General features: G+C 35.9%; 1 protein-coding gene across 3 annotated transcripts in view; it reads right to left on the bottom strand.

Moving 5' to 3' along the window:
- MMS22L (MMS22 like, DNA repair protein) overlaps positions 1–21,926 on the bottom strand; it is a 129,180-nt gene that overhangs the window by 27,289 nt on the left and 79,965 nt on the right. For all 3 annotated transcript variants that reach the window (XM_028104252.2, XM_028104256.2, XM_028104253.2), the window contains 5 exons: positions 14,239–14,432; positions 9,545–9,695; positions 7,227–7,378; positions 6,253–6,395; positions 956–1,115 (listed from right to left, as the gene is read on the bottom strand). In XM_028104252.2, coding sequence (XP_027960053.1) covers positions 956–1,115; positions 6,253–6,395; positions 7,227–7,378; positions 9,545–9,695; positions 14,239–14,432 — 800 coding nt within the window. The remainder of the gene's footprint in view (positions 1–955; positions 1,116–6,252; positions 6,396–7,226; positions 7,379–9,544; positions 9,696–14,238; positions 14,433–21,926) is intronic.

Genomic DNA, 21,926 nt, shown 5'->3' with positions numbered 1-21,926 from the left:
TTACTATGTTAAATTTATAATAAATTATCACATATATTTTTCCCTAAAATTAAGATGCTTTTATTGCTACTATAGCTTTCACTACATTCCACATCATCCATATTTACACATTTTTGCATTCTCCTTTATCTTTCACAACAAAGATAAAAGGTTTCAGACAGCCCAAATCAGGTTTATTCTTATGTTCACAAGATCAAAGGGAGCAGATATAAGGTTTAGGTCACAGAGAAATTAAAAAACAAAACCAAACAAACAAAAAAAACCCCAAACTTAAACCCCCCCCCTTAAATTCTGTATAAAAACTTCTAAGGAAATACTTCTCATTTCCCTTTATCCAGTTCCCATTTTTCGTTAGTAACATGGCTTTAGTGAACAAAGGTATTCAAATTACTGACTTCCTCAAGGATGAACTGTGTTGTTATAGCACAAGCACAGAAAAAGATTTCTTTTCTGAAAGGAGAAAACATAGTATTATGAGAAGCAAGATTTGAAGCATAAATATCTCTAGTGCTGTAATAAATTCTTTCCTGACCTCCTTCATACAGAGCAGACCAGAAAAATAGAAGGGAGTGATGGTTTCCTGATATTTTAAATTCTAACAAAGCACAGATAAGCATTAAAAAAAAAAAAAAGTCCATTTTAATTATCCAGGTATTCACAATGTGAGTGATTCACAACAGACTACTGACAGCAAATTGGTATCAGGCTATTTTGTTTTGGTCATAATTAATATTAACACAAGCATAACAAGAAGAATTCTGAAAGGAGGCAGGGCAAGACAGGATACACTAGTAGAAAGCCAATATGAATTACTGTAAGCTAAATCATTGTCTTTCAAATTATTCTTATGATTGTATGGAGAACAGTGATTTAGCCAGTGTATTAGTATATTCCTATCTATCATGATACTACAGGTTCAACCTAAGGAAGTTTTAATAATGTCAGGAGTACATACCCATTATCCTGTAAGTCAGTTGCAGTCCTGCACTGGAAATTTTTTTTCCCAAATAAGGTTTTATATATTTTAATATTTCACCAAGGTATTCTAAGGACTTTGTGACCATGGCAGATTTATCAGAAAGGTTCTGCAGATTCCCGTAAGTAATACCAACAGCCTGTAAAAAAAAAAAAAAGGAAAAACATGATTTAGATTTCCAAGTTTTACACAATACTGACTTTGAGAAATAAAGAAAATTTCTCTCCCCACACACACCCCTTACATTCTTAAGTGTACATCCTTACCTTTCCAATGTTCACAGCAATTAAAAAATGCCAGTGGAAAGAATTGTCTTGCCTTTCGTAATTAAAATAAAAGGTTAAAAGAATAAAAAAATCAATGGAACCAATATAAGAAGTTTTATCAAATCATGTCAAGCCTTCCAAATATCCTAGTATACAACTGGCAATTACAATTCCCAAATTCCTATAAGGAAAACCTACAAGCAAGGTTACAAATTCTTACATGAAAGACCTCTATGATGTTCAGTTCTGTGATATGAATTGATTTTTTTCCCCCAGAATTTTCTTTATAAGCCGTTAATTAGATTCTAGCTTAACTTTCTCAGAGGAAAAATGATGAGGTACAATGGGCACAGATGGCAAAATGGTGAGAAAATTGGGTGGTAGGGAGAAATGTGAGGTGAGGCAGTGAGAGAAGGTAAAATGGGAAGAACAAAGGAAATAAAAGAAAGAATAAGTTGAGGAAAAGTGAGAATAAGCAAGAGGTAAGCAGTCACAAAAAGAATCAAGAGCAGACTGGCTAGAGATGGGTTGGGAGGTTTCAGAAGAGAAGCAAAGTTTTCAAACCATTCATTACTAGGGACTGATTACAGTGGATTTCAATGACCTAAATTGGACATAATAGTACCAATATACATAGTTATGTGATTTTGCTCCTGCAGCTCTCAGCAGATAAGACAAAGAAGAGAAAAGCAAGTGGTGGCACCAATCCAAGGTTGAAGGTTTGTAGGCAGAACCAAAAGAACCAAGATGGAAGACTGGAGGGATGATGGTAAGAGTAGAGCTGCAGTGAGGCCCCCTAAGGGGTCTAATTACGGTGGAGAGAAGAAGTAAGGGAAGGGAAGAAGTAAGACCTTGGAGAGGATGTTGTACTTGGAGAAAAGGAAGTGGAAGGTCATGTGAGGTCACTTGGAGAACTGGAGGCACAGGTGGTGATAGTCAAAGAGCTCTCAGATAATCCACGTGACGCCATAGGTTCATTTAGGTTTAGTCATGGGAGTGGGTCAATGAAGTAGAGCAGGAGTGAAGATCACCAGAGGACTTGTGGAGGAGCTTTGAAATGAGGGATTAGGATAAGTTATTCAAGGTGATATTAAAGTTAAGTCATGTTGATAATAAAATGTAGAATGGAGGAAAAGATAAGGAATCTATGACCTGGAATGACTATGAGGTGGATGACGAAAATAGCAACAAAAGAGAGACTTGATGAATCTTTTTTTTGATTTAGCTTTCTGCCCTTGGTTCTCTATTTCTTTTTCTAGACCAGAAGTTCTCAAACTTCTCAGTTCCCTTTTATCCACGTAAAAGCTGAGGATCTTAAGGTGCTTATTATTATTTGGGTTATATCTATTCATATTTACCATATAAAATGAAAAGAGAACACTTAAATTATTTATTAGCTCATTTAAAAATAATAAGCATTATATATATGTTAAGAGTAAAATCTTTTTACAGAAAACAGCTTTATTTTCCAAAACAAAAAAAAATTAGTGATAATTTTTACATTTTTGCAAATCTCTTTTAATGTCTGGCTGAATAGAAGACAGCTAGATTCTCATATCTCTTTCTGCATAAAATCTGTTGCAATATGTTGCAGATGAAAACAATTCAATCTCACACATATATGTAACCGGAAGAGAAAGTATTTTAGTAGATTTTTCAGATAATTCATTCCTCTGATATCCCCTTTCAGGGAATTCCTCTCTGATATTACACCAAAACTTGACAAGTGGTATTTCTTAAAGGTTAACTGTATTATGGAATTCAGAACCATGTCAACGAATATTCTGTACTCTGCTACATTAAAAGCCACTGATCTATTTTGCTCTTTGAATGACTGTTAAATACCCATGCATGCTTTTAAAAAGCCCCTTTGGTTATCTGGAAAATTCTGGCTCACTGAGTTATAAAACTTCCCAATGTGGACACATTTCATTATTCATTTAAAAAAGTTCTATTTGTTAATACTACCACCAGTGTCATCAGGAAAGTCTTTAAGTATCATGATGCTCTCAAGCTCATAATGGCAAATACAAGTTTTCCAAAATTCTAATTTTCTTAAAAGCTCAAATTATGTCATTACCAACAACATTGTCAGTTATTTTTTTTTTTGAAGTGATACTCATTTCATACATTTCTGAGAAAATGTCTGCCAAATACCAAAGTCTGAATAACCATACTTTGTTAGTTTTTCTTTCAAGATAAAAGCAGTCAGGTCAGCTTGTAACTCAAATTACCAAACAAGTGCTGTTTATTTATAGTCAGCCACCTTGCTTTATATGCAGCAGACATGCTTTAAGTACACTTCCCATTGTCATTCACAGGGTGTTAAAGGATGTACTTAAGGGTCAAAATTCAGTAAAATTAATAATTTTACTACTACATTAAGGATATTCTTAAATGAAACTGGATTCTTTTTTTTTTCCTGTGATTGCACGGCAGCGAAAATGATGACCGCCAATATAATCTTGGGCCATCGTATTGATTTGTGCTAAAGTTTCTGCACTATTTGTGCAAATGTCAATATACTTTTGGGCTTGTAAAATTCCTGGAAAGGTATCGGTAACCCCCAGAGGTCTATGAAACACACTTTTGAGATCTACACACTGTTCTAGAGCTCAGTATTTCTTTTGTGGTTAGCCTTCATTTCCTTACACTGTAAGACATGTATTTCTCAGACTATCTCAGGGACTTCGATGTCATTACTGACACGTCATACTATCATTTCTGTGCAGGAAAGAGTTAACACAATAGGCCTAGACTTGCTATCTTTAAAAAGGTCTACTTGTAAGTCTGGCCCTTGGCTGGCGAGTGGGGCCTCCGGTTTTAACCCACCATTTCCTGGTAAGAATGGCTCACTGAGCCTAAACTATTTGGGGAAACAATGTAGTTTATGCTGAATATCTGTCTCCATTCTGGGGGTCTGGCATTTTCAAAGAGCTACATGACCAGTCCCCATTAAAAACCGCAGGCACTGGGACACTAATAAGTTTTCCCGGGAAACAGCACTGCAGATGTGTTGTCACAATCCCACCCTGGAAGAATTAAGCATGCCCAGTGCAGCTCCTAGGAGAAGACCACTGGAATCCGTACCTGGTGCCTCCAGACTTCACCCCATGTACCTTTTTTCTTTGCTGACTGTGCTCTCGATTCTTTCACTCTAATAAGGGATAGTTGTGAGTGAAATTATATGCTGAGTTCTGAGTCCTCCCAGCAAATCATACAGCACTTGGGAATGATCTTGGTGACTCATCATACAATCTCAAACTAAACCAGTTTAAAATTGGACTCCTCACCTACGTCTCCCTCACCCTAAATCATGATGCTCCTATTTCTCCTTAGGGTATCGTTCTTCTGGTTAAACACAGTGTTTATCTCAGATCCCTTCAAAAATCCCATAATTCAATTTTCAGTTTCTTCTAAATCTAACTAGTTTCTGGCCAACAGTTCTTCTGCACCTTTAATCTACCATTACTAATTTTCTTAAAAAGTCATTTGATCAAATCAGACCTACTTAAAAATTTATAAAGCCTTCATACTGTTCACAGGAGAAAATCCAAACTTCTTAAGACCAAGATGCTCTGAATTATTAACCTACTGAATGATCTAACAACTAATTGGCACTTAGCATACACTGTCTTATTATTTTAACCTTTGTGTTTATCTTGTATTCTCAGACAAGTAAAAAGTTCTCGAAGATCAAGGACCACTTCTTCTGGTTTCTCAAATCCCTAAGAAATCCTAGCATAATACTATCTAGCATTTAGCAAACAACTATCATTTACTGTGTGGTGAAAGAACAATTAATTCAGACTGGCTTAAATTAGTAGAGTCTCTGAAACTATTAGTGAAATAAAGGACTTCTACCTCCCTTTCTGGTCCAGTATGGTTCCCAGTGTAAGTGTTTAAGTACAGGTTAAGATTCAATCAATACTAAATAAAAGGCTAAATAAATGTCTGTTTTATAGCTGCATAAACAATTACTAAATATTTTTAGGATTTATATGATATCACTAATCGTCATACGACTGTACTTTTAACTTAATGTAAACCAATGGAAGAATTCACATTTATGGAAAGAGCTTATAGGTTGTATTTTTTTCATTGACATTAATACCAAACACTCTGAGGGAAAATAAACCAACTTTTATTGTGAATAGCTTACAAAAACACTAATCTAAACATGTTAACAACTTCAACAAGGCTGTAAAGCAAAGAATACCACATAATAGAAATTCTTGCAAAATTAATATTTAAAAGTCAAATGTTGAAAGGGGACTATTTATTATGGAGACAAAACTAAACAAATGGATTGGATTTTAAAGCCCCAACCATAATGATATGAAGCAGTTGGTGCTTATGCTAAATACAATAAAATTTTACTGTAAAATTTACTGTTTGCTACAGGGTGGTAAACATTAAGTTGGAACTATTATGGGACCATGTACAAGGCAATCTAGTTCCCAAGTATCTGGAGAATATTGCTATCTAGCAGTTTTAGCAGTAAGATATTCCTACAACTGACAGAAGCCTTAGTGTGAGGGTATTATGTAGCATTCTTTTTTTTTTTTTTTTAAGATTTTATTTATTTTCTTAGCGAGAGAAAGCGAGCATGAGCATGGGGGGTAGGGAAAGGGAGAGAAAGAATCTCAAGCAGACTCTGTGCTGAGAGTGGAGCCTGATGTGGGGCTCAATCTCACCACCCTGAGATCATGACCTGAGCTGAAATCACGAGCCGGACACTTAATGGACTGAGCCACCCAGGTGCCCCTATTACGTAGCATTCTTCAGTCATTATTTTTCATCACATGTAATTCTTCTGGCTGTCCTTAAGAGTGAATTGTACTAAATCAGTCACATTTTTATTCCTCCAGAATTTTATAATAGCAGGCAAACAATAATGATTCAATTTAAAATAATTCATTCTATAGAAAAACTTCATAAACACTTCAAGTTTTTGTGAAAAAATAATTATAACTGATTTGGACAATTATACTAATAAATGAAAAATACCTCAAAAAATAGAACAAGTGCTTTTGTAGGGTCTTCTGGACTGGATAAATATTCAACTTGAGCCTTTGAGAAAATATTCTTTATTTCTGAGAGTTTAAATAGCAACCTTGTCAGTTCAGCCAACTGTTCCAAGTACTCTTTTTCTGTTGAGATAAAAACAACATAATAATATTTATGTTTTATTATATACATTTATATTACACATATATATAGATGAGAGTAGGGAATGCAGCATTCATAACATCCTTTTTTTAAAAAAATTCAAATTTCCACATAATTGAAAACTTTCAATTAAGTCTCTAAGGAAAGGTTTTATTTAAAACCAAACAAACATATACTTATGAATGTCCTACCCCAAAAGTTTATTCATGTAAAGCTAAATGATGCAATAAGATATCAAAGTAAATTTGGAGGATTTTTTTCGGTCCAGCCTTTGTGTGATTTATAAATGGCCATAAAGAACAGCTTTATGAAAGGCATGCCCTATAGACACCCAAAACTGTATGGATATTTTAAAAATAAAGTACAAGTATCATTTTGTGACTAAAAATGTAGAGCAGAAGAGAGGTAAAATATCTAATATAAAATGGGAGAGAATTATTCATAATTGGATACTTTTTAAGGTGTTAACAGTGTGATATCTGGTTATTTACTTTATAGTTTACTTTTTTGTGTGATCAGTTTCTTCAAGGTACAAAAATAGCTTGTCACTGGAGAGCAAGTTTTTGTTCCTGGCTTCTAAGGAAACAAGTTCTTTTATCTTTATAGGAAAGAAATTTGTCATATATGGTAACAGGAAAATATCAAGAAAAAAAAAGGCTGAAAAAGGAAATAAGTTATTATTTATACATATTACAAACATTTTATATAATATTACAAATAATTTTGTATCTTTTTCTTTTAATTTATGTAACAAAACAGGAAATTTTAAACATACTTATATATCTAGAAAGCAAAATGCCTGAAATACTTACCAACTGCCTGTCCAGGATTTATATCAATGAACAAATCATCAGGCACATAGAGGTTGTTTATGTACATTTGCAAAACGCAACGAATCCATGATCTTACAGTTAAGGCTTGAAAAGATACACAGCCTGTATGAGAAAGTGCTTCACATAACATGCTGTAAAAATAAGTTGATGGATATTAATTAAACCAAAACCTGACAATAATGTTCCCTGAGTACAGAGATTAAGAAATGAAGGAAAACATTCTAACATACCCCACTTATTAGCCTCCCTTATTTTACACACACATTAATGCAGATAGGCACTATTGAAATTAATACTACAGATACACCTAAAAAGAAATTTCACATAACTATTCTTGCTTTCATCTGTAATCTTCTAATTTTTAATTTTCCTCTTTCCACTGATGGCACACGTGTAGGGTTAAGCCAAGGGGAAGAAGGAAGAGAGAATAAGGTTAAAATGGGAAAATTGAGGAAGGGGCTAATAACTTGCAAGGTGAGATGATAATGAAGTGGAAAGTAGGAAAAAAAATAGTGGCCCTTAGAGTAAATAAAAAAAGAACAGAAGTCATGACCATTTATATAAGAAAAAGTTAAAGACAAAGTATATTTCTGTGTGAGTCTTCTAAACAATCCCATTCCCATTCCTTTCTTTCCTGCTACCCGACCCCATGGGCAGTCATTATTAAAGAATTCTAAAGTAACAACTGAAAATAAAATCTTTCTATGAAGCCAAAGGCCTGGCTAAATCTGGTATCTACCCATTTTATCATCGGGGTTAGAAAGGATGAGGGTGGTCTTAGGCTAACTATAAAGTGCTAGGTAAAGTCAGAAATTTAAATAATACATATAAGTCATAACTCTAAAAATACTGTTTTGTGGAATGCCTGGGTGGCTCAGTAGGTTACAGCTACCTTTGGCTCAGGTCACGATCTCAGGGTCCTGAGACTGAGTCCCACATCGGGTTCCCTGCTCTCCCTCTCCCTCTGCCCCTCCCCCACTTGTACGCTCTCATGTTCTCTCTCTCAAATAAATAAAATCTTAAAAAAAAAATTCTGTTTTGAAAAACTTTGAAAATAAGTTGCCACAAAGAGTACACAGTGTAGAACGCAGGTTCGTCATGTATTACCTATACGACCTTCCTAAAATTACTTAACATCTTTACGTCTCAGTTTCTTCAACTGTTATTATATACCAAATATTATTTTTTAAACTAAATAAGTTAGTTTCCGTAAAACAGTTTCAGCAACTAAACAAATAAATTAGTTTCAGCAGACAGTTTCAACAAAAGTATTTAATAAATATTAATAATGTTTGTTACTACAGAATTCTCAAGTTAGATGGGATTCTAAAAATAATCCAAATGAGGTTGAACTCCCTTACTTTTTCCCACTGAAAGCCAATGAGAAGTTGACTTAATATCTGCTTGGTGAGCTTGTCAATGAGAAGAATACCTCACCGATTGCATCCCCCTTCTCACTGACCGGCAGCTTGGACAGGAGCTAGAGGGGTCTCTTGAGTATTCATTTTATTTTCCCTCATCTTGATATTCTTATTCAAATTTTCCTGATTATACTATTTCTGTTTTAATTTTATTTATTGTGTATTTTTTCTATTGGGGTTCCTCAGATCTGTTATGTAGCAGAGCAGGAGACATAGATAAGGAAACCAACGTTCAGGGCGATGAAATGTCTTGTTCATAATTGTACAAGAGACAAATCTTTAAAAATCTAACTGTGAAAGGAAAAGCTATCATTGAATCTAAAAATACCATAATAGGGCACCTGGGTGGCTCAGATGGTTAAGCGTCTGCCTTCGGCTCAGGTCATGATCCCAGGGTCCTGGGATCGAGTCCCGCATCAGGCTCCCTGCTCGGCGGGGAGCCTGCTTCTCCCTCTGCCTCTCTCTCTCTTTCTGTCTCTGTCTCTCATGAATAAATAAATAAAATCTTAAAAAAAAAAATTAAAAAAAATAAAAATACCATAATACACTAGTATCTTATAGAACCAGCAATATTAATTGCATAACTTCTTTCACAAAGGTGAGTATAGAAAGGTCATTTCAGGATGGAATAAGGCAGTCCTACAAAAAAGTTTTGAAAAGGGTGCTTAAGCAGCAAGGTTTTTGTTTTGTTTTGTTTTGTTTTTTAAAGCAGGCTACTGCCACTGTCAAACGCTGATCTATCCAAAAGCAAAAAACCACCCAAGTGAGAGTAAATGTAGTAAGATCAGTTTTTATTTGTGAAGATTCTTACTTTCCTAGTGTGCTGATCAATCATGAGTTTCTACTAACGTGCATACCTGATATCAGGTCACTTACCTATTTTGTAGGCAATGACTTAAATATCTTGCTACAACTTGGGGCCAGATGATATCATCCCAACCAAAAAGTTGCATCACTGATATAACTGGCTGAGGCTGAAGATCTGATGGAGCTGTGCTGGGCATGTCCATTGCAAGCAAAGTAAAATCTAGATTTAAAATGAAAGAAATTTATGGTGAAGAATTTTTAAAAAACGATTCCCCTTCCCCAAATTATATCAATAGTGATAAAAAGAATTCAGCCACTCAATAATAAAATGTTACATTTAGAAATGCAGAACTAACAAAAACCAAAAACTGAACTAAATTCACGATGCCAAAGAAATTTCTGTAGCGATCATCTAGATCTCCAAGAATGGGTCTAGAGTTCTAGTGTGAATCATGATCAAATCTATAATGGCCTCCTCAAATTCCAAATTCTACACCCAATGTTTCTCTCATTCAAAAAACCATTTAAAAAAATGTTTCTAGCATCCATTCTCCAATGAAGCTAATGTACTTGCCACCTGCCACAGAGAAGACTTCAGTCTTACCTTAGACACTGGACAGTCGTCTATTAAAAGGCAACCTCTTATAATCAGTGGCACTCCACTTCCTTCAGAACCCACTAAGCCTAGGAACTAGAATTTCTTTGTTAACCACGTTAAACAAATATCGTTTATTTTGTGATTTCCTGGGAATTCCCAAACTTAATCTGTATTACATTAATTTATGTCTGTCAATAAATTGCTTATGAAGCACTGGTTCCTATGCAGCTCTCTCAAATGGTGGCTGTGAATTCTCCCACCCCTCTCCTACATTTGAGCTATAGATAGAGTTTGTTCCTTGGTCCCATGGCTGCTTCTAGAGCACTCTCCCTTTCTTCCTCCTCAAAACCTCCAGCTTTGACTCTCATGTCATCAGATACCAGCCACTAACTCCCCTGTTGCGTTGGCCTTGTGCTGCCTAGTTCATGTCCCCTCATTCCTCACTAACAACATCCTTTCTAGCAGCTCCTGTCATAATCCTTGATGGCTTTTCTTCTAATATCCTGGCTCTCAGTTCCTTGAACTCCCCTTCTTAATGAATCTATCTTCCATTCTATTTCAGCCATTCACTCCCATGCTGATACTGAGAGACTTTGCCATTACCGGTAAGTACGTTCTCTCTGTAATTTCCACTTCCAGGACCCCATTTTCTGGCTCCAGGTCCCCAACTCCCACCAACTATCTGATTTCACCAGGACCTACACAATTCATTGATCCTACAACTGTTCCCCTGTCCCTCGCTACCTTCACGCTTCATCTTTCCCTTTCTAGGCAGCTTGACTGCACGGTCCACTGTTATACTCGTTTGTGTATAGTGTCAACTCCCTTGCTTCTTACTTGATTCGTTGTGCTTGTCTGGAAAAAAGCATCTGTTTCATTCCAATTCTTGGTCTTCTCTCCACATGCACCTACGCCAGTATAAATGGCTGGCGAGCAACCTGGCTGACTGATCTCACTTTAGATTTATGACTACAAACTTTAAGTTGGCCAGCATTCCTGCCACATTACTCCAGTCCATTCAGATTTTTATTCTCCTGGAGGACTACCGCATACCTTCTTTACTCTCTCCGTCATCAGCTAGCACCTCCTCCCCATCCTTACTTTCCGCTGATGGCCTTACTTACTACTTCTCAGAGAAACGAGAAACATCAGCAGAGAACTTCCACAAGATCCTGCCACATCTACCCAGACGCCTCTACCTGGGCCATATCCTCTGCCTTCTCTTCTGCTACTACAGATGATCTGAGGCCAAATCCTCTATGGGATCCCATTTCTCTTGGGCATTAAAACACAAGAGACTCTCTTGCATCATCAAGTTTTCCCTCACTCCAGAACATTCCTGTCAGGATTATAAATATGCTGAAATTTCTCCTGTGCTATTAAAAAAAAAAAAAAAAAATCTCTTTAACCCCACACCTCCCTCTAGCTAATACCCCCCCATTTTCTACTTCTCTTAAATAGTGATAAAAAGATTTATCTACATTTCCCATCTGCAATTCATTTTCTCTTGAATCATCTTCAATCAGGCCTTTGCTTCTAGCACTATGCCAAAACTCCTTTTCAACATTACCAATGACCTCCCTTCTTGCTATATCCAATGACCAATCTCGGGCCTCATCTTACTTGATCCATTAACAGCATTTGAGCAGTTGATGACTTTCCCCTTCCTTGAAATGTTCTGTCAGTTGATTTCCAGGGCACCACATTTGGTTTTCCTCTTGCTTCACTGGCATTCCTTTTTATCCTACAAATCTGGACATGGGAATATCCTGGAGCCCGGTCCTTAAACTTCTCTTTTCACCAACTTAATCAGCAATCCCATCCACTTCATAGCTTTACTATTTATACACAGTTTCCTAATTTAACCTCTTCCCTGAACCCTCCACTCATTATCCAAGTGCTTGCGCAACATTTTTTAGATTTTATTGGATATCTAAAAGAAAAAAAAGTCCAATATCAAAGTTCTAGTCTTCCCTCATAAAAATCTGCTCCTGCCACAATTTTCCTCATCTCGGCATATGGGGAATTCTCTCTTTATTCTGCTTACCATATCCTACTCACTTGGAAATTCTGTCAGCTCTATCTTCAAAATACTTTCTCTACCTTCAGATTGGAAATGGGACCACTTCTCACCACCCTGAGCTACCGAGTTGGCCCAAGCTGCTCATTTTTGAGTTGTTGCAGTCGTTCCCTAACTGGCCTCCTTACTGTCCATTCTCAGTCTCACAGCCAGAAGGATGCTCCTCACTCCTCTGCTCAAAACTCTTCCAACAGCTTCTAACCTCGGAGTAAAAGCCAAAGTCTTTACAACTACACACAAGGCAGAATACAAGGTAGCTCTCTATTACCTTTTGATCATATCTCTTGACTATTCTCTCTCCCTTTCTTATGCCTCATGACCTTTCATGGCTTCCCTATGGTTCGGCAAACACACCAGACATGCTCTTGCCTGTGGACTTATGCAGAGCCTAGGTCTCTCACCTCCTTCGTTTTTGCTTAAATGGTACTTACTGAGGCCTTCCTGACTATTTAAAATTACCATGGGCCACTGGCCCTCCCTATACCTACCCTCTTTGATATATTTTTATTTTTCTCCATAGCACTTATCACCAGATATTACACATCTTGCTTACTTACTTACTTATTGTTCTCTCCCCCGCACTATATGCTCCATAAGAACATGTAACTTATATGTGAGAAAATAAATTGCAGTCCTTTTTCCCACTGGTATATCCATAATGGCAATAAAAGTGGGTGTTTGAGGCCTTTTTTAATGCAGGAAATTTTTATCTCCTAACCTATCAAGTCTTTATTTCAAAACAAACCCCAAACCCACACACATTTTACTTTATATGTATATACCATTTACTTTTAGCACCTAGGATAGCTGTGACTAAACTTGTGTGGTATCATTTTTGTTCTCTGAGAGTCAGGATGATGAATGGAAGAAAGATAAGTCATACTGGCTTCTAATGACTGCTTTGGTTAAACTGATTGAATATCAATATTTATTTTCATAGACAGTATAGTAGTTGGAAAACTGGTGTCCTGTCACAATTCTTCAATCTGTCATTGTAATGTTTTAATTATGGAAATGCTAGCAGAATTCAAGATCTTTCACAATTTATATCATTCAGTCTTTTATGTAGTGCTTTTAGCTCAGCTTTCCATCATTCACACCAGGGTAAAACAAACCTTGGTTTAGATCTTAGGTTTTAAAAAGCATTACATTCAAATACATTACATACTTTTTTTTAAAAAGACTATTTATTTGAGAGAGAGCGAGCAAGAGAGCACAAGCAAGGGGAGCAAGAGAAGCAGATTCCCCGCTCAGCCAGGAGCCCGATATGGGGCTAGATGCCAGGACCCAGGGATCATGACTGAGCCAAAAACAGATGCTTAACTGAGCCACCCAGGCGCCCCTCAAAATGTATTATATACTTTTCCACAAATTGCAATTAAATACATGTAGTTATACTGATTTCTGTCTGTCGAGTGCTTCTGCACATATTTTAGCTAAAATATCCCTTTAAGAAACATAATGATCTCTTCTTAGAAAACTGTGTATGTGCTCATATATTCAAATTCTTGCCTATGACATCATGTGATTCAGATTCCCCTAAAGCCTACGGACATGACCTTAGGCTAAGAGTCAAATTCATGAAAAATTACAACCCAAAATAGAATCTAGTAGAAGTCAAACAACATTCTACATATTTGATGTTTATTCTGATCTCATCTGGGGCTTGGTGTGAAGTGGAATTCACACTCAAGGTCTTTTGTTCTTCATACAAGTAGCTTCATCTTCTACCTAGACACCTTCACACACAATGTGAACATAAAGTCCTTGAACTAGAAGAAATCAAATGCTACTTTGCTTTCCAAATGTTGTGTGCATAAGGAAAGTTTATGTACATTCAGTATTTTTGAGATTGAAAGTTGTATTTTGTTTTTAGCAAACAAAAACTTAATTTTTACCTCTACTAAGCAGAAAATAATCAACAAGCCAAAGGAACTTAATTTAACATATGTAATTCTTTTCATCTTTCTGGTTGTCCAAGTATTTATTAGACTGTAATGAAAGAGTTTGTTACCAAGCAAACAGAAGAAAAAATTGACAGAGTCTGCACAATGAGAAGCTAATTAGCCAGTTAACAACACTGACCTGCAGCTGCATCCGCAAGTTCTGAGAGAGGCACTATCTGTGACATTCTCTGACTCTTCAAAAATGAAAAGAAATGTCTCCACAGTGCATTGGCAACTGCAGCAAGGTGGCGCTCTTTAGCCGATAATGAAGACTGCACAATTAGGTCCACACTCTCCTTTTGAAGTTCCTGACACAATTGTTGATGCATACTCCTAAAAAGAAATAAAAATATAGCTAACACCCAATAAATGCTTATAAAAATCTTCTTTAAATACATTTTGGGCTTTTAACATTTATATCATAGGAAAACTGAAGGACCGTTTTATATAATTAAAACCTTTATGCCAAGACATTATGCATTTCTGGTTTTTTGATGGATGAATGATGGCATATTAAGCACCATAAAGTTAATGTTAATTACTAATGTCAACCATTAATTATATGCTTTTTAATATGTCAGATCCAAATGAGAAACAGGCAGCTTCAGAATGAAGGTCTGCATTTTGCAACTCATTATGACAAGTGATTTTACTTACAATCTAGACATGAAAACAATTTTTTAAACCATTATCTTCCGAGAGCTTTGAGGACATGGATGTACCAAGCAGAAAGTAAGTACATCTAGCTTGCTCATGTGTAGCATTTTAAACTGAAATATTTTCCTACATAACACTCTGCCAGATATAATCTTGGTACTTTGGTCTAAAAAGATCCATAATCATTTTCACATAGCAGACAACAAAAAGTTATTGTTCTTTATAAAATAGTAAAACATGAATTCAATACTGCCTAAAATTTTGATTCAAGGTTTACTTACCTATTTGCTTAATTCAAATGAAAATTTAGACATTTCTTGCAAATCAAAACTATAATGAGGTATCATAGAACTACCATATGATCCAGCAATTGTACTACTGAATATTTACCCAAAGAATACAAGAACACTAATTCAAAGGGATACATGCTATGTTTACAGCAGCGTTATTTACAACAGCCAAGATATGGAAGCAGCCCAAGTGTCCATTGACGGATGAATGGATAAAGAAGATATATACACACACATGCAAACACAAGGGAATATTATTGGCCATATACAATATACAATGGAATATTATTTGGCCATAAAAAAGAATGAAATCTTGCCATTTGCAATGATATGGGTGGGGCTAGAGTATAATGCTAAGCAAAATAAGTCAGGGAAAGAAACATGATTTCACTTATATGTGGAATTTAAGAAACAAAACAAGGAAAAAAATAGACAAATCAAGAAACAGACTCTTAATTATAGAGAACTGAAGGAGGGAGAAGGGTTAAACTGGTAATAAGGATTAAGGAGTACACTTGTGATGAGCACAGGGAGATGTATGGAAGTGCTGAATCACTATTTTATACCTGAAATTGATATAACACTGTATGTTAATTAACTGTAATTAAAATAAAAACTTAAAAAAGAGAAAATTTAGACATTTCTAGATCTTAACAGAAATATAAGAGGGGAAGGAAACACTAAGAGATTTTTTTAGTGATCTGGAATAGGAGGTGTTTTTGCAATATGCCCAGCCATTAATAATTTGATTACTTAAAACTAAATGTACAACCATAATATTATTCCTGTTTTTATTACTGTCACATCAATTGTGAGTAGATACAAATGCATGGACACCATCCTAAGATAGATTTGTTTTCTTTCAATTAAAGACAAAGCAGTGAAAACCGTAGAGCTGAGGCAGAGACTTCCTCTGATAGTATTCTACTAAGAAAATAATTAGTACTAAAAAAAGAGAAATATTACATTAATTCTAACATTCCTGATGTTTTAAATTAATTTAGCTAGGGGAAGTGGATACTCAAAATACCTGTAACAAAATACAGAACTTAGTACATGTACCTAAAGCAATTCCACCGAAAGATCAAACTGAATCCAAGACCACATAAGTAAGTAAAAATTGTAAGTTATATAACATGAGGATACTGTGCCCCTTGACACTGGAATTCTTGGGTAATCATGAGGAACAACTTCCTACTCCTTGAGGTATTGGAAAAAAAAAAGTATACAAATGCCTGGGGAAAAAGATCATAGCAAGCAATTCTCATAAAAGCTAACCAAATATCTGCTATATCCTCTCTTGTAAAAACCTGCCTGAGATGCTTTCAACTTGAACTAGTGGCCAGAGAACTATTTCAGGTCCTTTAGCTTCGAGTAAATTGAATATCAAACCACTAAAATCCATTTGGCACCTAACTTAACTGCCTACATCAACACAGAAAATTCATGACCACACGTCAACACGCTGGAGTCCAAGTAAAATAGTACCACTGTTGGCACAACCTACTTATAGCTTTTCTAAAGTGTACTGGTTTCAAAGAATAATAAATACCTTACTGTATTTGGGTAGGATGAATTGTGCTCACTATTTACACATAAATAATCCATTTTTTCACTAACTAAAACCTATTCCCTAGGGGGGATATAATTTTTGATCATCTTCTTTGAGCTAGAAATTCTTTAATTAAAGAGAACAATTCTATGAGATAGGTATCAGTAGTCCTCTTTATAGATGATGAAGATGATAGTGAGAAAGTTAAATATATCCAAAGGTCACATGGCTAGGAAGGGCTGGACCCATAATCTGAACTTAAAACTGACTCTGAAGCCCATACTTTCCTCTTACACACAAAGATGCACAGTTGTCTTAGAAATTTCAATAAGCCTAAGAAAAGGAGCTAGAAAAGCCACATGTAGCTTTGCCTTGTGAAGAGGCAGGGGCAACACCAGAATTCTATACTGGCAAAAACTGTAAGCGGTACCAAGAAAAATGTATTCAAGGTAATACTGAAAAAGGCCAACAAATCTGAATCACTTTTGACCTCTCCAGACCAAAACGCTGAGGTGCCAGGGTGTACAACTAGGAGTTACTACAGGAATCTGACTCAGAGGTCTGAAAAAAAACCAAACCACTAGGTTAAAAGGTTAAATTTAGAGATTACATCCTCCAAAGCGAGACTTAACACAGCAAAAAGAAGTTCCAATTAAGTGTTAAGACATTGACCCAAAATCAGAATTGTTTTGGAAATGTGCATCCACTTTGCATTTTAGTGTATGTGCTGCTGGAAGCGAGCACTCCACTTTGCATTTTGGTTCGAAAGAAGCTTTATATCCTGGGAATATGCAAAACACTTTCTGCTTGATGGTTTGAATGTTCAAGCAATATCAGTTTGAATGAGAATGATAATCTGCTATTTTACCACAAAACAAAGTTGTTTAAGACCTTATAATAATCATTTATGTAAACTTGAACAAATCAGAGAGGGACAGATGCAGGAAATGTCCAGGATATACTGTACTATGAGTCTGAGGGGAGAATCCAATTTCTGCACTATAGCCAAAATAGCTGAAACTACCCTACCGCTTGCAGTCACAGGTGATTTTTTTTTTAAATTACATTTTCTGGATGAGAAAACTAACTACAAAAGACTACAGAAAAATAAATTTATTATATTATGTGACTGCATATCTGATGAAGGCACATTTACAGAAATGCAAATATCTACAGCAGCTCTGTCACCACAGGTAACATAAATAAAACCCAAAACATATATGAAATACATAAAGAATATGACGCATTCTAGATGTCATGGCTATTTTATGAAATATTTTCTACCTTCTTCAAAAAACAGTAGAAAAATCTGAAAGTAAATTTACTGCACAGAAAGTAAAATGTAATTTCGGGTCAAAGCCAAAAAGAAATATCACAATAGTTATAGAACCTCCCAACACTTGGCAAATATTTTGAGTAAAGACAAACTTAATATGGGTTAAAATCATTTTGGAAAATCACACATGTGGAAACAGACATGCATAACCATCCCACTTACATTCTAAAAGATGCAATATAGTATAGTAGAAAATAAAATTTGCTGAATGTTAAGTTATTCAAATTGTAGCTCTCATAGAAAAAACAGCAACGCCTCGCACTCATTGGTATTTACCATATGCCAAGCACCATGTTAAATGTTTTATAAGCGTTATTTCTTACGAGTTAGGTACAGTTATGATTATAATCTTAAAATGGGGAAATTAAGACAAAAGAAGTAACATGTTGGGTAACATAGCTGGTTATTAGCAAAGCTACTCAGAGCAGTGTAACCTTGAAAAAAGTGAGTAACCTCCCAATTTTTATTTTCTTAAGAGCAAAGAAGAGGAACAATCATTTGCTATATCCATGGTTAGGTTTATTGTGAAGACCGCATGAAATAACATCCCTGAAAATGTTTAGAAACCTGACACTGCACCAAGTAAATACCCAAAGTTTACCTACCTAGTTACCAGCTCCTCTTAGGCTTTTGTTTTAGCTCTGGTATCCTGCCCCCTTTGGCTTACTCCTCATTATGTTCAAGCACTTTCCTGATTCTTGCATCTGACTATTCTTTTGCCCCATTTTCCAAGATCTGCTTTCCTGTTTTTATCTTTCCACTTTTTCTTGCTATGATTACACATATTCAATTATCCATCGAAGCCCCCAGAGCCCCGTCCCTATGCAGTCATGCAAATATACTGAGGCATCTATCACCTGAGAGGCACTGAGGCCTGCACCTGACCGTCGCCGCCTGCCAGCCTAGTTTCTGTAGCACACGGCTTCCTAACAGTGTAGGCAGGCTTCTGCGGCTACTTCCTGGACTACTCTGTCTAGGTTCTACTTCTAATCTCCCTTTGCTCCGGTTTCTACTGTAACTGATAATTACAGAACAAGATATGACCTCCTGTACATTACTTTCCTAGTAGTCACTGTTGCATATGTAGTATTTCTAATATTATTATGCCTCAAAAGTTAAAGAAAATTTGTCCAGTGATGGACCTGTGACCACAGAAAAAGCATAATATAATAAATGCAACTGATAAGAGCTAACAGCAAGGGATTAACAATGATTAATAGCTGAATTCCTTTTTTAGTTCTACTCCAAACCTGGCAACTTCCTTCAATCAGTATTAGTGAAAAATAAAATGGTAAGTTCTAAGTTAAAGAGTTGTTTCTAAACCACTACAGATAATTATTCCAAGTATCTGATTTAACTAATAGAAAACTGGATGGGAATCAGATTACTCTATGACCATTTTTAGTTTCAGCTAAACTCCCTAAAAAACCTTAGGCATTTTGGATCCTCTTGTCATTCTTGATCCCCTCTAAAAAATAGGGCTCTAATCTGCTTTACTACCCAGAAAGAATATAACAATCAAAGTAATAACATTACGAGAAAAAAACCCCTAGGTTTTAAAGGTAGAAGTTACCCTAAAAATCATCCAATACAATCCTGTCTTAAAAGAAAAAAAAAAATACAGCCTCCCACTGCAAAGAGCCTCCTGCAGCTTCGAGCCTGAGTCCTCACCCCCAATTCTGCGCATGCCCCCAGTCATCAGGGAGGGGCGATGAGTCAGAAGACAAGTGAGCAAGTAGCAAGCAGCGTGGGTATGCCTTGCAATGCTTCCCTGTAATAGCTCAGTGCGTTTACGGGTACGTGGAGGAGTGAATGGATAGTGATGACTAAGTGAATATGTGAGATCAAGGCTGTTTTGACTATTGAGGGATTATGACAAATAGCGCAGCACTGGCGAAGATGCTTCCAGACACATACAATGCACTATTAAGAATAAAAGGGTTTCTCAAGATGTAAGGAAAATTGCCCACATGAACACCTGTTCAGGAGAGAGAAGCCCAGCTTGTGACCCCAGAAAACTTCTGAGACTTAAGTTTTTCATCGGTTAAATGGAAATAATGCCCTATTATCCTCCATGGAACTGTTAAACTATCAAATAACACTACTTAGGTAATAACAATCTGTAGCCTGTAAGGCAAGATAATATGTATTTTAGTCACATTTCTACTGCTTCTAAATCCTAACAACCATGTTCATGATGCAGCACAGCATTATCTAGGGAGACATGGGCTTTAGAGACAGACATACCAGAGTATAAATCCTACTCTGTCAACCACTAGTTATGTGGTCATTTCCTCATCTGTTCCAAGAATTCTTAGTAAGACACTTTTCCATAAATAGAACATTTTTATTGTTGGCCAGAGAATCAAAGATTGTTTATTGAGAATATACATGCAAGCCTTATTCTGTTTTTGGCCTTTACTAATTTAATCCTGTAGGTACTATTATTATCCCCATTTTATAGACAAGAAATCTAAGTACAGAAAGGATAAATAATTTAACTGGGTCATACTGTAATTAAGCAGCAAGTTAGAATTTGAACACAGGCAGTCAATCTAATATCCATGCAACTATGTTACAACTACCTCAAATACCATTTTGCTACCCATACAAATAGTACATGTTTTAAATGTCACATTGCTACATTCACTCATTCATATGCTAAGTTCCTAATAAAGGTAGCTATAAGCTAGTATAACACCCAGTCCCAGGTGGCAAACCAGTTGCACAAACATTAAAGGTTTAACAATTCTGGGGAGTGTAGGTCATTCTGTAAGGATCCCAAAAACCAACGAACACGTGATAATTCAAAAAATTTCCTGTTGCCCATAATTAACTACTTTGCAAGACTGGGAAGGAGGAAAATCAGGAATCCGGTGTTGAGTCTGGCAAACCAAGCATGCTCATAGCAATGCTGCCTTATGGTTTTACAGAATACTGGTAAAGTACTTAAAATGAGTTGCTTGCCACTATAGCACGAAAATATGCTAATAAAACACAATTATTTTTAGGAATTACTCTTACAATTTTATTAGTCACATTTATAGATGATTATGGGTCTCAAGTCAGTTAAGTTTTCCAAGTGTTATTTCACTTCATTTTATTGCATACCAATAAAAAGGATCTACCTTGGGTAGTTCTTAATCTTGATTATCATCAAAATGATCTGCAGAGCTTTCTAAAACTACTAATGTCCTAGTCTTACTAAAGATCTCCCTGCATCTTCAAGTTTGGGACCTAAACATATTACTTGCTTTAAAATTCTGACTCAGTAGGTCTGGGAGGGACCAGAGTTTACATTTCTATTAGGTAGATGCTGCCAGCCCTGGTCCACACTGAAAGCTCTCATCTTCCTCACTTTCCTTGTCTATATAATTGGAGCAAAAATAGTACCTACAGGACTAAATTAGTTAAAATCAAATATTTAGAATAGAACTGATACCTATATTCTCAATAAACAGTCTTTGATTTTTTGGTCAACAATAAAAGTTACTTCATTTATTGAAATATGTCCTATTTAATTCTAATAACAGACAAGGATATGGCCATGCAACTAGTAGCCCATGGACCACACTGAGTAGCAAGACCATATACAATTCTGTACTAGAAAAGGGTTAAAAACCATTCCTCTGTAGGCAGAAGTGTAAAACAAACTGTGGGTTTTATACCAACTCAGAGAAGAAAGATCATTGAGGGCACCAGAAGAAAATGGGCATGGAAATGATTCTCCAAGAACAAGAACTGAATATGTGAAAAGGAGTAAAGTGAAAGCACAAAGGTATACAAAATCCATTCATTTACGCTCTAATTCCACACATATTGTATATGTTCTAGGCAGTACCGATAAAAGGTTGTTACAAAGTCTCTGCCTTTCTGCCTCTCATTCTATTTTAATGAGAGATATATAATGAAAGGAACATTATGTGTTAACATTTTAGGTTGTGGTAAGCTTTGCAGATAAAAAGTAATCAAGGTATGAAGATGATGAATGA

This window comes from Eumetopias jubatus, unplaced genomic scaffold (genome assembly GCF_037043125.1).
Source record: "Eumetopias jubatus isolate StellerSeaLion01/CBP00866 unplaced genomic scaffold, mEumJub1_p1.0 scaffold_6, whole genome shotgun sequence".
Taxonomy (NCBI): domain Eukaryota; kingdom Metazoa; phylum Chordata; class Mammalia; order Carnivora; family Otariidae; genus Eumetopias; species Eumetopias jubatus.
This window is presented reverse-complemented; position numbering and strand designations above follow the sequence as displayed.